The 13,388-nt window shown below is 55.5% G+C and overlaps 1 protein-coding gene across 3 annotated transcripts in view; it reads left to right on the top strand.

Moving 5' to 3' along the window:
- The first annotated feature begins 3,500 nt into the window (after nt 1-3,500).
- The window catches only part of FAM131C (family with sequence similarity 131 member C), a 29,580-nt gene continuing 19,692 nt past the window's right edge, over nt 3,501-13,388 (top strand). The window contains exons 1-4 of one of the 3 annotated variants that reach the window (XR_004953487.1): nt 6,349-7,157; nt 11,037-11,214; nt 11,830-12,639; nt 12,819-13,011. Coding sequence is in view for 1 of the 3 variants with exons in the window: in XM_036229019.1 (XP_036084912.1) it covers nt 3,608-3,935; nt 4,862-5,313 (780 nt within the window). In the remaining 2 variants the exon portion in view is untranslated. Of the gene's footprint in view, nt 3,936-4,861; nt 7,158-11,036; nt 11,215-11,829; nt 12,640-12,818; nt 13,012-13,388 lie in introns of those variants that run through there. The other 2 variants (XR_004953488.1, XM_036229019.1) reach the window with 2 other exon arrangements.

Raw genomic sequence — 13,388 nt, 5'->3', positions numbered from 1 at the left:
AAAGAATCCATGCAGGACAGAAGGGCTTGGCAAAAAATATTCCACAAGATGAAGACCCAGGATCTATAACCAAGGATACTTTATCCAACAAAGCTATCATTTAAAGTCAAAGGACAGATAAAGAGCTTCCCAGACAAAATAAGCTAAAGGAATTTATCGCCACCAAGCCAGTATTACAAGAAATATTGGAGGGACTTCTTAGAGAAGAAAAAAATATGAAAGACTCACTTCAGATTAAAAGACATACACACACTAAAAGGAAGCGGATGGAAAAAGATATTGCTTTGATGGACCTAGAAGGTATTTAAGTCAGACAGAGAAAGATAAACACTATATGATTTGTTTATATGCAGAAACTAAGGAATAAAAAATAAATAAACTAATCAAAATCAGACTCACAAATATAGTGAACAATTGGGTGACAGAGGGGAGAGGTGTTTGTGGGGCTAGAAGAATGGGGTGAAGGGTTAAAAAACTACAAATTAGTAGCCGATGGATGGTCGTGGGGATGGGGAGCATGGCATAGGGAATGCAGTTAATATGGGAATAGGGAATCCGCATTAATATGTTGACTAGGTGAAAGGTCAGGGGAGGGAGGGAGTAAATGAGGGGATCGTTTTACAAACTATATAAATGCCTAACCAATGTACTGAAACTATTTAAAAGAAATACATTTAAAAATAATAATTAAAAAAATAAAGTGATTACACTTAGGTAAATAAATAAATAAATAAGAAAGAATTCACATGTAAAACCAAAGCTTACCTGTTTATCGCATAACCCTTTGCTTGTTAGCTCTGTATCTTTAATGAAGCAAGTTTTTGAAAATTATTTGAAGTTTCTTTCTTTTCTATTATTTTCTCTGTCTTACATTCTCCTTAAGTCTGTACAAATTCTCAACTAAGTAATTCAGTGATTTCTTCATTGAACGGGTATTTACCAAACAGTTTTACAATTTTTAGTTCTTAGATTTGGGACTTTGATCCATTTTGTGTTAATGGTGCGTGTGGTATATAACAGTGTGAAATAGAAGTCCAATGTCATTCTTCTGCATGTGGAAATCCGGTCATGCCAGCATTATTTGTTGAAAAGTCTATTTCCCCGTTCAGTTTTCTTGGCACTCTTGTCAAAAATCAATTGAGGACAGTGCATGCATTTGTTTCTGGACTCTCAATTCTGTTCCTTTGATTTATACGTCTAGCCATATGCCTGTACCACACTGTCTTGATTACTGTAGCTTTGTAGTAAGTTTTGAAATCAGAAAGTGTGAGTACTCCAGATGTGTTCTTCTTTTTTGACATTGTCTTGGCTTTTCTGGGTCCCTTGTATTTCCATATGCATTTTAGGATGAGCTTGTCCATGAGAACCTTTGAAACTGTGATTCTAAGCCATATATATATACATATATATATATATATATACATACACACACACATATACATATATATATATATGTATTTATAATTCCAGTATATGAGGTCATCGTGGTCTATTTCTCTTTTTAAATGGAAATATAATTGACCTATAACTTTGTATAAGTTTAAGGTGTTCATGTTTATTTGATACATTTATATATTGCAACATTATTATCATCTTGGCCATTAGCACCTCCACCATGTTATGTAATTGTCATTTCTGTGGTCCTTTATTTTGGGTTGATTCTTGCTCATGGTGTCTTGTTTTCTCATGTGCCTGTTTGTCTCTGACTGTGCTGCTCATTATATCTGAAAATTATTCGGAAAAAGAATACGAGGCCTAAGATAATGACACCTCCCTTCATAAATGCTTTTTTCTTTGCATCTACCAAGCACCTGGAGATACTACTAATGCAAGGCCACTTTAGTTCAAGTTCAAGGCTTGAGTTTCTTGAGTCACCCAAATCCCTGTGCTGAAGGCCTGGTTTTCTTCGGGTTCACCCTCATTCTGAGGATGTCTCAACTTGTAAAAATGTGGGGTATCAGGCTCCCTCTCTTAGACAAAAGGCTGAGCTTACCTTTTATTCTCCCTCCTCCCACACTCCCCATGAGGCATCAAAACTACAGCTCAGTTTCAAAGCTGTTTCTCCCAGATTGGCAAATGCCCTTGGATGAAGGCGGTCTCCCACACTGGGCTTTCCTCCCTGGATTCTTGCCTTCTCCTGGATTCTTACTAGGGAATTCTCCACCACCTTGTTAATTATTTGATGGTCTTAAGAAGATGATTTTTTTTTTTTTTTTTTGGAATCTGGGGACTATAATTGTCTTCAACAGAAGGGTTGGTCCAAATCAGCCACCCCACTGTTACTGAAGGCAGAAGCCCCTGCAAAACCATAATTTCTTTCTCAGTGGCATTTCCTTACCTTTGCCCAGGCTGTGCCCAGGTCAGGATCTGCCCCCTCTCTACCCACCTCAAGCACTCCTAATCACAAAGCCCTACACAGAGCTTTGCCACCAGAAGCTCTCCTAACTCAAGGTCCCTTGCTCTCAGCCCTGGCCCCTAGAGTCCACACCTCCACCACTGCATTTGCTCACCATCAAACCTTTATGTGGCACCCACAGTACGCCAGGTCCATCCCGAGCACTGGGGATCAGCTGAGAACGACACAGAGAATGCCGTTTACCCTTGAGGAACATAATAGACAGTTGGTTGCACCCCAGTGGGATCAAGGTTGGGATGAGGAAGCAGAGGGAGCCGTGGGGTACATTGCAAGGAGATCCAACCAGAGGAGGCTTTCAAGGGGAAGTAATATCTAAGCTGAGGCTTGAAGGATGCGTAGCAATCACATGGCGAACGGGGTTGGGGTGGGAAGGGCGTTCCGGGCAGAACAAAAATCGGAGAAGGAGCAGAGCGGAGCTGGTGAATCAAAGGGGGGTGCGAGGGAGGAGGGGACCTGGGGTGAAGGTGGGAGGTGGGCCGAGCACCCCCGTCTGACTTTATGGTTCTCTTCTTCCCTCTTCCCTCTTCTGTTCCTCAAGGCAAGGCTACAAGAAGAGAACCTCACATCTGAGGGAAAACAAACTCCCTTGACCTTCTGCACTAAACAACTCCTTTCAGGAAAGGTCACGGTCCCTGGCTGCCTCAATCCTTTGCTTCACCTCCTTCCTCTCCTCTTGCCTGGGGCAGAATGGTGAATGGCCACATCCCCTTGCCACAGGAGAAGCAGGATGTGGAGCTGAATGAAGCTACAGAGACTGTCTTCCTTAACTTTCCCTGTGGAGTGTCTCCCATCCAGGCCCTGAGGCTCTTCCTGCAGCTCCATCCTCACCGGGCTGTTTGTCTTGGATGGGGTCCCTGATCTGGGGAGCCGGGAGGGATGTGGTGCATTGGCACTGAGCCCTGAACCCTCGGGAAAGGTCCCAAGTGATGCCGCTCTCTACCCAGCCAGGATTCTAGTGACTGGGGACACACAGAACCTCCGGCCTCTCACCTGCTCCCCAGGTCGCCCCAACATCAGTCCCGAAGGGAAAGGTTGGTTAACCCTCAGGAAACCAGGAGTTGACAGGGGAGACTAGATTTCTATTCTGTCCACCGACATGTTTATAGCAGGGAGTTGGGGAGGTCATCCCACCTGGGAGAGGGGTTCCTTCGGCCATCTACCCCACGCAGTCCCACCCGCCCTATTGTCCAGATGGCTAAACCGAGCCTCAGGTCACATGGCAAATTCCCTTCTCTGGTCCTCTCCCTGCAGGTACTTGTTGGCCCGCCATGGTGTCTGTGGTGGCTGCGGCCGCAGGTGCTGCAGGAGTTAATCATTCAGCCCAAGAGCCTGAAACGTGGTCTCCTGAGAACAGAGAGCTCGGGCTCCTCTCCCACTCGTCATGCTCCATCGGAGGCTGACGCTTTCCTGGCCCGCGGCTGCAGGGGCATCGACGAAAAAAGACATGTTTTGTTCAAGTGTCCTAAGACTCTGTCAGTGCCTTCCAGCCAGAGACCACCAGACACACACCTGAACAAAGGTGGGTCCTTTCGTGCAAGGTGGGGGAACACACTCCTCGGGAAGGCAAAGGGCAACCCAGCAAGAAGAGGGAGTCAGGAAGGACTTCAAAAGGGGTTCGGGCTGCGGCTAGGTGATCCCGGGAGGGCTCGGGGAGGGGGGGAAGGAGCTTTGCCTTGGGTGGGACGCCGTGGTGATGGGGTGGGGGCGTGGGGAGGGCGGGGTGTTAGTCTGCGGTTGCATATCTTAATTTTAATCTAAAAGGGAAGAAAAATGAATGGAAGCTAAAGCTGTGATTGGCAAAGAAGTAGCCGTCACAGGTTTAGCCAGGATAGAGGGACGTGTAGTCATTTCTGTGGTTTGGACTACGTTCATCCCCCACCCCCTGACCCCTCCCCACCCCCACCCCCACCCCCCGCCCCGCGTTCAGACGTGATGGCAGAACGGTCTTTTTTTCTGTCCTGATCCATCGCGGTCTTTGAGTGGCTTTGATCAATGTTTGTGATCTGTAAAATTGCTGGTGCTTAACAGGAGCATGCCCCGGCCTAGCTAGAGGGGCGCTCTTCTCTTTCTCAATTTGAAAGGAAACAGCGTGGAGCCCTGGAAGGCCGGCCACGTCACACAGGGTCCCCGTGAGGGCACATGTCAGCCGAGAGGAAGCTCAGCTGGGGCGGGGAAGCCAAGGGGCTTTAGAGTCGCACCTGGGTTCAAATTCTGACTCTGCTCATGCTCTTGGCCAAGTCACGTCCGCCCTTGCAACCTCACCCACTCAACAAATACCTAGGGGTTGGGGACCTCGGCCAAGTGCCACAATTCTCGGGCACTCAATGTACCCCCTCTAGAAAACAGAAATAATATTGGTACCTAAGAAAAATTAGGGCTGCTGATCTGTACTTCCCAGGGGTCCCTGCCTCCCCGACCACCCCTGCCTTGTGACCTTTTATTAAGGAGGAAGCAAGAGGGTTCGGCCTGTTTTGGAGAGTGAGTCCCCTGCCTGCCGGCCTAAGAACCTCAGACCTCAGCTTGTCCCCAAGCAGGTCTGGGGCTGCACGAAGCCTGCGATTTCCGCTGCTCCTGGGGCTGAACCGTGTGACACAAGAGAGGAGGTGGCCCCGCATCTTGGAACTGCCCCGCGGGCAGCCAAACCCCCGACTCTGCGCAAGTACCAGCTCCACCACCACGGCCTGGGGCCCGCCCGTTCCCTGGTCCAAGTCCCATCAGCTGGACACTGTGGGGATGCCCTCCCGGCACGGACGTCCTGTGGTTCCCTGGCCTCCCCGAGAGCACTGGTGCCAGTGTGGCTGATGGGGCCCGGGGAGGCGGAGAGGGTGCCAGGGCTGTGGGGGTGGAAGAGGGCATGCCCCATCCTGCCTTCTTCAGGCGTGGAGGAGGGGTGGTGACAGCGGAGGGCGTGAGACTCGCATAGGAAGAAGTGTGTGTCCCTGCCAGAGATGGTTACCTGGGCCTAAGTGAGATGGCAGGCGGGGGCTGCCAGCTGAGGGCGGCGGGCGTGGGGGGGTGTAGAACGCGTGGGAAGGACCCCGACAGCAGGGTGGGCGCATATTCGCGTGTGCGTGTGCGATGCCCTCACCTCGGTGGGCAGGTCTCAGAAACAGCCTGGGTTTAGGGTTCGCACTGGCCTGGGTCATTTCCCAGTTGTGTGGCCTCAGCCAGGACACTTGCCCTCTCTGAACCTCATTCATCCACTCCACGAGTACTATCTGAGCTCTTGGCATGCGTCATTGAGGAGACAGAGTCCAACCTTTCATTCGACTGCTGGCCTAAGCCTTAGTTTCCCCACCTTTAAAGCGGGGGGTGGCAATCCCCATCTCCGAGATAATGTCGGTAAATTGCACAGCATCCGGTGAAAGGGCTTGGTGGACATTTGTTTTCTTCCTCCTGGAAACCTCGATGCCGCACCTCTCCTTCCAAGGGACACAGTAGGGGCCCCCCTCAGGGCATGCCCCAGCTCTCAGACCACCTGTATTCTGCCCGGCTCGCGTGGGCCCTGCGAGTGAGTGGCGAAGGTGGATGATGAGGGGGCCTCGCGTTCCAAGAACACTGGTGACTTCCCAGCACCAGCCAAGAGAAGTGGAGGTGGGTCTGGAAGACAAAGAGTCTCTGTGGGCCCCCTTCGGTCACCACCCCCACACCCACCAAGTGGGCGCAGGTGTGGGATGGAAACTCCTCCGACAAGCTAGGACACCCTCTTTCGTGGGGAGGGGGGCAGGGAAAAGGGCAGAGGAGGAGGCTGCCAGCTTCTCACTGGGCCGCTGTTTACATCCAAGCCATGAGCTGGCTCTTGGCTTCGCCGCCTGCTCCCCAGCCAGGTGTGCGAGGAGGAGAAGCTGGCTGGCTGCGGCCCGGCTCCCGTCAGCGTTCGATGCTTTGGCTCGGCTGGATTTGGGCACCAAAAGACACAGCTGGGGCGCTTGCTTAGAACCAGATGCCTGATTTCCCCCTCCGCCTGATTTCTTTCTTGGGCCCACGGCAACTCTGAGTCTGAGGAACAGCCGTGCCCCCTTTCAGGGGAGGCTGGAGAAACCTCAGGGTACTCATGGGCCAGAAGGGACAGTGCCCTGAGGAAGGGGTCGGTGCCCTCTCTTTTCAATATTAGCGGACTAGGGGTGTGTCTCAGGGAGGGTGGCTGCCACTGGCCAGCCTAGAAGGCAAGTGGGGAGGCAACGGGCTATAGCTAAAGTGGGAAAGATTCATGGGAGACCCCAGATTATCGCTGAAGCCCAGGTGAGGGACGCTGGAGGCAGAGACGGATGCTTACGCGGCTGCTGGCCTGACCCTCTCGGGGCTGCTTTTGGCAGGGGAGAGGGGACAGGCCAGGAGAGAATGAGGAGGGAACCAGGGGGCAGGGTCCCCTCTCCATACCCAGTGAGGGGCGTGTGGATCCCAACCTCCCCACCCACCCATTTCCTTCTACGTGGCCAGCCATCGCCGTGGAGAGGACCCAGGCTCGGGGGTTATAGAGTTAGAATTGTGAGGTATAGGTGATCCCTTTATCCTTTCTGAGCCTGTTTTCCTCTTCTCTGTGTGTACCTGCCTCTCAGGACCCATGTGAGATCACGCCATGTCACACCAGCAGCCCGATGTGTGAGCACTGTGCATGCCACGCCTCCTTGCACATGGGGTTTAACTTATTCCTCTCATCGGCCCTCTAAGGCAGGCACCATTATAGCCCTGTTTTATGGATGAGGAAACTGAGGCCTGGAGAATCCAAGGGAGACCTATGGTAAGCTGGGAGATACCTGTCCTGCAGGGGGGAGGGGCTGGCCTCCTCTCCCAGAGAGCAGCGAGCCAGCGAGGCCAAGTGGCCTGGGTGTGTTGCAGCTTGCAGGAGGGGAAGAGGCTGATTGCCGAGCTCCGGGATGCGGTTGGCCTCGTTGAAGGAGATCCGCGTCATCGGGGCAGGTGTTCTCTTCCGGGCGCCTTCCCGAGTTTCATTTCCTTAAGCAATGGGCCACAGCGGCACAGCTGGCTCCCCTGATGCCGCCGAGTGGCATCCAGGGCCCCAGGCTGAGGTTCTGCCCAACGCCCACCACCCTCAGCTTACAGGCCACCCGCGGACCCGCCCCGAGGGACAACTGCTTCCTCACCCACCCAGCCCTCTGCGTCCCGCACAGTGCCCCGCTTCCCTGAGTCCCACGGCCCAGCCCCGGGCCTCCCGTCCCAGGGCATTTGGCGTCGGGATGTCCAGAGAGAGACGCAGGGAGGCTCTCTGTTCTGACCCAGTTCCAACCTCGCGTTTGCTCTCTGTTCGGAGAGCAAGGTGCAGGGAATTAACATACCCTCGTACACCTTGTGTCACGATGTTGGGAGGAGGGGAGGCAGGAGCGGAACCCAGGCGGCCGCGCCTGCACGGACACTTCTGATTTCCTCCGCTCGGCCTCCGTTAAACCTGGCTCCCTTCCTCCTTTACCAGAGCCCCCCACCCGCCCCACCTGCCTCTTCGCCCCTTCCTGCTGCTGTCCAAGCTGCGGCCCTTTCTCTGGCCTCCGGGGCCTCCAGTCTGGCCCCTCCCAGCGGTCTCCTGTGACCGCCCCCCACCCCCCACCCCGTGCTGAATCCTTCATGGCTCCACTTGGCCTCCTGCAAAGTCCTGACTGCTGGCTCTGGCATTCGGGGCTGGCCCTGCTGTGACAGGCCCTGCCATCGGCCACCCGGGCCTGCAGGGCCTTCTCCTCCCAGCTAGCCTCCTGGCCCTGAGTCAGCCCTGCGTCTAGAGGTGAGGGGCGCAGTGGTCCCTCGTGAGTCCCCAGGGAGAACCGAGGCACAGGAAGAGACTGACTCTGCCTTGCTCCAAGGCCCCTGGCCCGGCCCAGGGCTGAGCCCTCACCTCCTACCTCGTTGCCCACCCCAATCCCTGTAAGCCAGAGCTGATGAGGGGGAGGTGGGCAGCCTGTGCAAATCACCCCCAGGTGCTGCGGGCACCGTTTAGCCTCGCTGCCCACCCGCATGCACACTCCTGCCCCGAGCAGCCACGGGTCAGGGCGCAGGCCCTGAGGCCTCCTCCCAGCGCGGTCCCTGGGGTAGGCCACAGCTTGGCATGCTTCTCCTGTTCCAGGCAGGGCTCCACCCTGGTGCGCCCACCCCGCTCGCCCTGCCCCGGCCCGGCGGCCCCCAGCAGGTTGTTTTTCCCCAGCTCAAGCCCAGCTCAGCCTCCAGGGCCTGCCAGTCACGTAGCCAAACTCGTTCCTCCTCTCCCGCTGCCCGGGCTGCTGAGCGCAGCGGTTTCCTGCTGGGGAGAGCACAATGGAGCCTGCCCCAAGGGACCCGCCCTGGGGAGGCGCCGGCCTGAGCTGAGCGCTGTGTGACCCGGGACAGGGCCCACGCCCTCTCTGAGCCTTGGTTTCCCCGGTGAGAAGTGAGGGGGTGAGACAAGGTCTGGTGAGGCCACTCTCCAATCACGATGACAGCAACCTTTCCTAAGAACATGCGTGTGCAGCGCCCCGAGTCCTCCTGGCCGATCCGTAAGGTCGGGGCAGGGCCAGGCTCACTCAGCCACAGTGGTGTCTCCCTTTTCTGTTCCCCATCCCCACCCCCTCTCCCGCAACCCCCTCTGGTCCCCGCCCCCCTCCCAGGGGGCACCCAGCCTGAACTGGGGTGGAGAAATGACAGGAAGTATCGGAAGGTCCAAATCAGATCAGAGGCACCTGGCCCGAGGTGTTCCAGGCCTGCGGCCCGGCTGGAAATGGGGACGAGGTTTAGAAAGATGTGGAGAGAGAAACCGATACGGGGGGGGGGGGGGAAGCAGAGCTTCAGAGGAGAGAGGACCCGAGGATGGCCTGGGAGGAAGCCAGCCAGTCTGGGACCAAGAGTCACCGACAAACCCCTAGCCAGGGCGCTTCTGAGGCCGGGGGGCCTGAGGTCCTACAGAGGTTTGCCCCTGCCTCCCCCGCGGTCGCCCCCTCTCTCACACGCGCGCCCTCAGCTGGGGAAACCTCGCGTTCACCTCCTAATTTGGACCTGGCTCTCCAACCCAAAGCCTGGGACCCAAGGCCTCACCATGAACTGGATCCTCGATGGTGGGGAGTGGAGAGGTGGCTACACTCTCCACAGTGACACTTCCCCAGGATGTACCCCAGAGACCCCCGGCCTGACTCTGCCACGGGTCAGGGCCTGCACAGGTGTGTCCCCAGAAAAGCAAGGCCCCAAGAGAGGGCCTTCCTCAGGGCAGTGCAGAGGTGTCTGGATGAGAACCAGGGGACAGTAGGGCCTGAACTGCTTCCGGCGAGAGGACGCTGTGGCAGGGGGACGGGGAAGAAGTGGCTACTGTCCCCACAGCCATGCCTCCCCCTCCTCAGGCTCAGTATCCAAGGCCTAGCAACACCACCGGTGCCCACCGCCGCCCCCAGCCCTCCAGGCGCGGCCTCCCTTCTGCCCCTGCCCAGCCTGGGGCTGTCGCAGACACTCTGCTCTGAAGCTCAGGGCTCCCTAAGGGACAAGCCCCGGCTAGAGCCCCCTGTCCCCACCTCCTGACGTGGGCGGCGATGCCTACCCCCTACCCCATGCTCTCTTAGGCAGATGGCCGGGAAATCCATCTCGCCTCTGAGCCTCAGTTTCCTCCTCTGCACGATGGTCCTCAAAACAATCCCTACTTCCTAGGCTGGTGGCAGACACAGAGGATAATGTGCATTGGGACCTTCCGAGGAACGTGGGTCGTCTCTCCCCCACGCCTCCCCTCCTGGACATTCGACTTCCTTATTTCCACGGCTGCCGCCTCTCCAGCTTCCAAGCCTGCTGGAAGGGTCTCCCCATCCTCAGACAGACCTGCTCCTGGAGCCACCCCACCTTGTCCCCTCCCCCAAATGGCTTCTGCCCACTTCTGGCAGGTGGCAAAGCCCGATTGCTGGGCCTCCTCCATCAGACCCCCAGGCCCGGGGTCTTCACCGGACCAGGGTGCAGGCGGGGCCAGCAGCTGGAGCCTGCAGCTGAGCCAGCTCCCCAGGGATTCCGATGCCCACCGTTCTACCTGCTGGAAGGAGAACACCTCGCCCTCAGGGGAGTCCTCGGGGACCTCTGTCAGCTCCACCCTGACCTGGTTGCTGCCCCACCCCCCTCTGGGAAAAACATTTTCCCAGACTGCTGATCTGCTCTCCCCCCACCCACCCCACCCGCTTCTTGGGCTGGGCAGGGCTGGGCAGGGCTGGGCAGGGTTGGGGAGACCAGCTGGGCTGTGTTTGTTTTTGGGGTTTTCCTCTCGGGCTGGTTTTTTAGACAAAAGGCCTGGATGATGGTGGGCACAGAGCCAACCCCAGCCCTTCATGGCACTAGGGGATTATAACAGGAGGTGTGTGTGTGGGGGGGGGCATTTACACACCTCCCAGAGCCAGGCCATCGCAAGGAATCTTTGAAGCCCCGTGATGCAAGAGCTCTTTCCCCATTTTAGAGAGGAAGAGACTGAGGCTCAGAGAGGCCCGGGGATTGCCCAAGGACACACAGCTGAGGAGGGTCCCTCAGCAAGGAGTTTAGTTTGGGGCTCCACCGGGTACCTCACTATTCCTCCTGCAGACTCCTTCCCTTGCCTCACTGCGCCCTCCCCCACAATTCTGTGCTCCCCTCCCCCAAATCTCTCAGCCGGGGCCTCTCTCTTCTCTTCTTTCCTCTCCAGCGGGTCCCATCCTCAGCCTGTCCTCATCACTTTCCCCTGAAAGAGCCACTGACCCTTTGCGACTCCAGCTACCAACGTCCGAACCACTGACTTCAGGTCCCAATGGCAGCGTTGAAGGCGCTGTCCTAGAGGTGGTGCCCGAGAGGAGCTAACTGCATCCTCACGACGGCTCTGCGAGGTAGGTGCTCTTATCATCCACATTTTACAGGCGGGGAACCCAGGTAGGTAAAGTCACTTGCCTATAGGTGGCAAAGTCAGGACTCGCACCCAGGCTGGCCGCATGCTTCACTTCCCCGTGTTACCCCTCTGGCTCTCCAGCCCAGACCTCTGATCTGGACATCCCTTCCCGATTTCCATGGGCCCCCTGCCTGGCAACCTACTGTAGCGCTCATCTGTGTCAAGGCCTGTGTGTTCCATGTCCCCACGCCCACCCTACCCCTAGACTGGAATCATCTCGGGTCCCATTCATTCACAGCCATGTCCCCACACTCAGCATTTCAGGCTTGGAAAACAGTAGGGTCTGGGGCCAGAGTCTGAGGAGGGACAAAGTGATTCCAGCTCAGGATCTGGCCTCAGTTTGCCTGCATGGTGCCCTCTGCTGGTCATACCAAGCACTGCACAGGAGCCTTCTGATCTGCCCTTGTCTGAATCCCCATCACCCTAATAACCCCCTTGGTTTATAGAGCTCCTTTCTTCCATCCAGCTCAAAGCACTTTCACATCTGTGATCTCCCTGGCCTGGGACCAGCCCCAGAAGTGTGGGAGAGCCCTAAATTTCTCTCCCCATTTTACAGAGACAAACTGAGGCCCAGAGAGAAACGGGCGAGCCCCAGCGTGCCGGAGGATCCAGAAAAGAGCTTACGAGTCTATTTCTCCAACCTTCTCAGTTATAGATGAATAAACCGAGACCTAGAGGGGAACAGACTTGCCCGAATGAGTCCTGGGCTAGCACCCTGGTGTTCTGAACACAGTCCAGGGCTTTCCCACGACATCAAGATCTCTGCCTACAGCTCGGCAAGGCTTAGCCAAGTCATTAAACATAACAAGCCTCTGTTGTCCCATTTGTAAAAGGAAAAGTACTTCCCGTGCTGCCTGCTTCCCAGGGGACTAGGAGATGGAGGACGAGGGAGATCTCACGACGGGCCGTGAAGCCAGGCGAGGTCAGGCAATGGGAGAATGAGGGCGGTGACCCAAAGTGCAGACTGCAGCAGGACCCTCGCCCCTGCCTCGCATAAGCACAACCCGGGAGGCCACTTCGGCCTCGGGCTTGACCTTCAGATGGGCCAGCACGCTGGATGTGCTGCCCACGTCCTGGCCTCGCTGACCTGGTCAGGGGATCAGGGGTGGAGAGTGAGGAGAAATGGTGACCAGTCTAACCCTGAGTCTCAATTCCTGCTCCCATGATGTCCCTTCTGGCATTCCTCACGGTTTGTATATTTATTTGTTTGTTCGTTTGTTTGTTTGTTTCAGCGACTTGTTAACATCTGTTTTCTCTGACTCTAAGCCAGGTGTTGGCGAACTTTTTCTGCAAAGGGCCAGGTAGCAAATATTATACCATTTCTGTCGAAACTATACAAGTAAGGCGAAGCAGCCATAGACAATAGGTAAATAAACAAACATGGATATATTTCAATAAAACTTTATTTACAAAAGCAGGCCGAGGGCGGGATTTGGCCCATGGGTCACAGTTTGCTGACACCTACGCTAATCTCCAAGACGGCTGGGACTTAGATCTGATTACTCGCAACCGTATCCCGCTGTTTGGGCGGACCGTACATTGCAGGCCCTGATTCGATCAATACTCGATGAACGACGAAGGCATGACTGAGGGAGCGAAACAGGGAAGACCTCTGCAGGGGAGGCTCAAGGGACATGTGTGACGTGGACCGACGAAGGGAAAGTGCACGGCTTATGCAAACATCCAGAGACAGGAACAGAGGGAAGCTGCCAGGCTCAGAACCACACCAGAGGCGAAGGTACAGGGGGTCGCTTGGAGACGAAGGGCTGCCCCAGTGTGGCCAGGGCTTGGACCCTCTTCCTGGGGTTACCAGGAGAATTAAACAGGACAGAACTGGTATGGGTCTCAGCACAGCAGTTGGCACATAGGAAGGTCTCAGCTGCCATGATTATTGTTGCTATTATCAACACGAACCCCTGAAAACTGCCTCTCAAACCCCCACCAATGACCCCAACTGAGTCAGCTAGGCTCAGGATAGGCCTATGAAAGCCTGTCTCTTGAGGAGCTAGGACCAGGACCTGTCCTAGTGCTGGGGACACCCTACCACCTATTTACTCTCCAAGCTGGAAGCTTCTCTAGTGCAGGGGAGAGGGGCTGGTCTTGCCCCAAACAGTG

The sequence above is a fragment of the Rousettus aegyptiacus genome, unplaced genomic scaffold (genome assembly GCF_014176215.1).
Source record: "Rousettus aegyptiacus isolate mRouAeg1 unplaced genomic scaffold, mRouAeg1.p scaffold_m13_p_1, whole genome shotgun sequence".
Lineage (NCBI taxonomy): Eukaryota > Metazoa > Chordata > Mammalia > Chiroptera > Pteropodidae > Rousettus > Rousettus aegyptiacus.
This window is presented reverse-complemented; position numbering and strand designations above follow the sequence as displayed.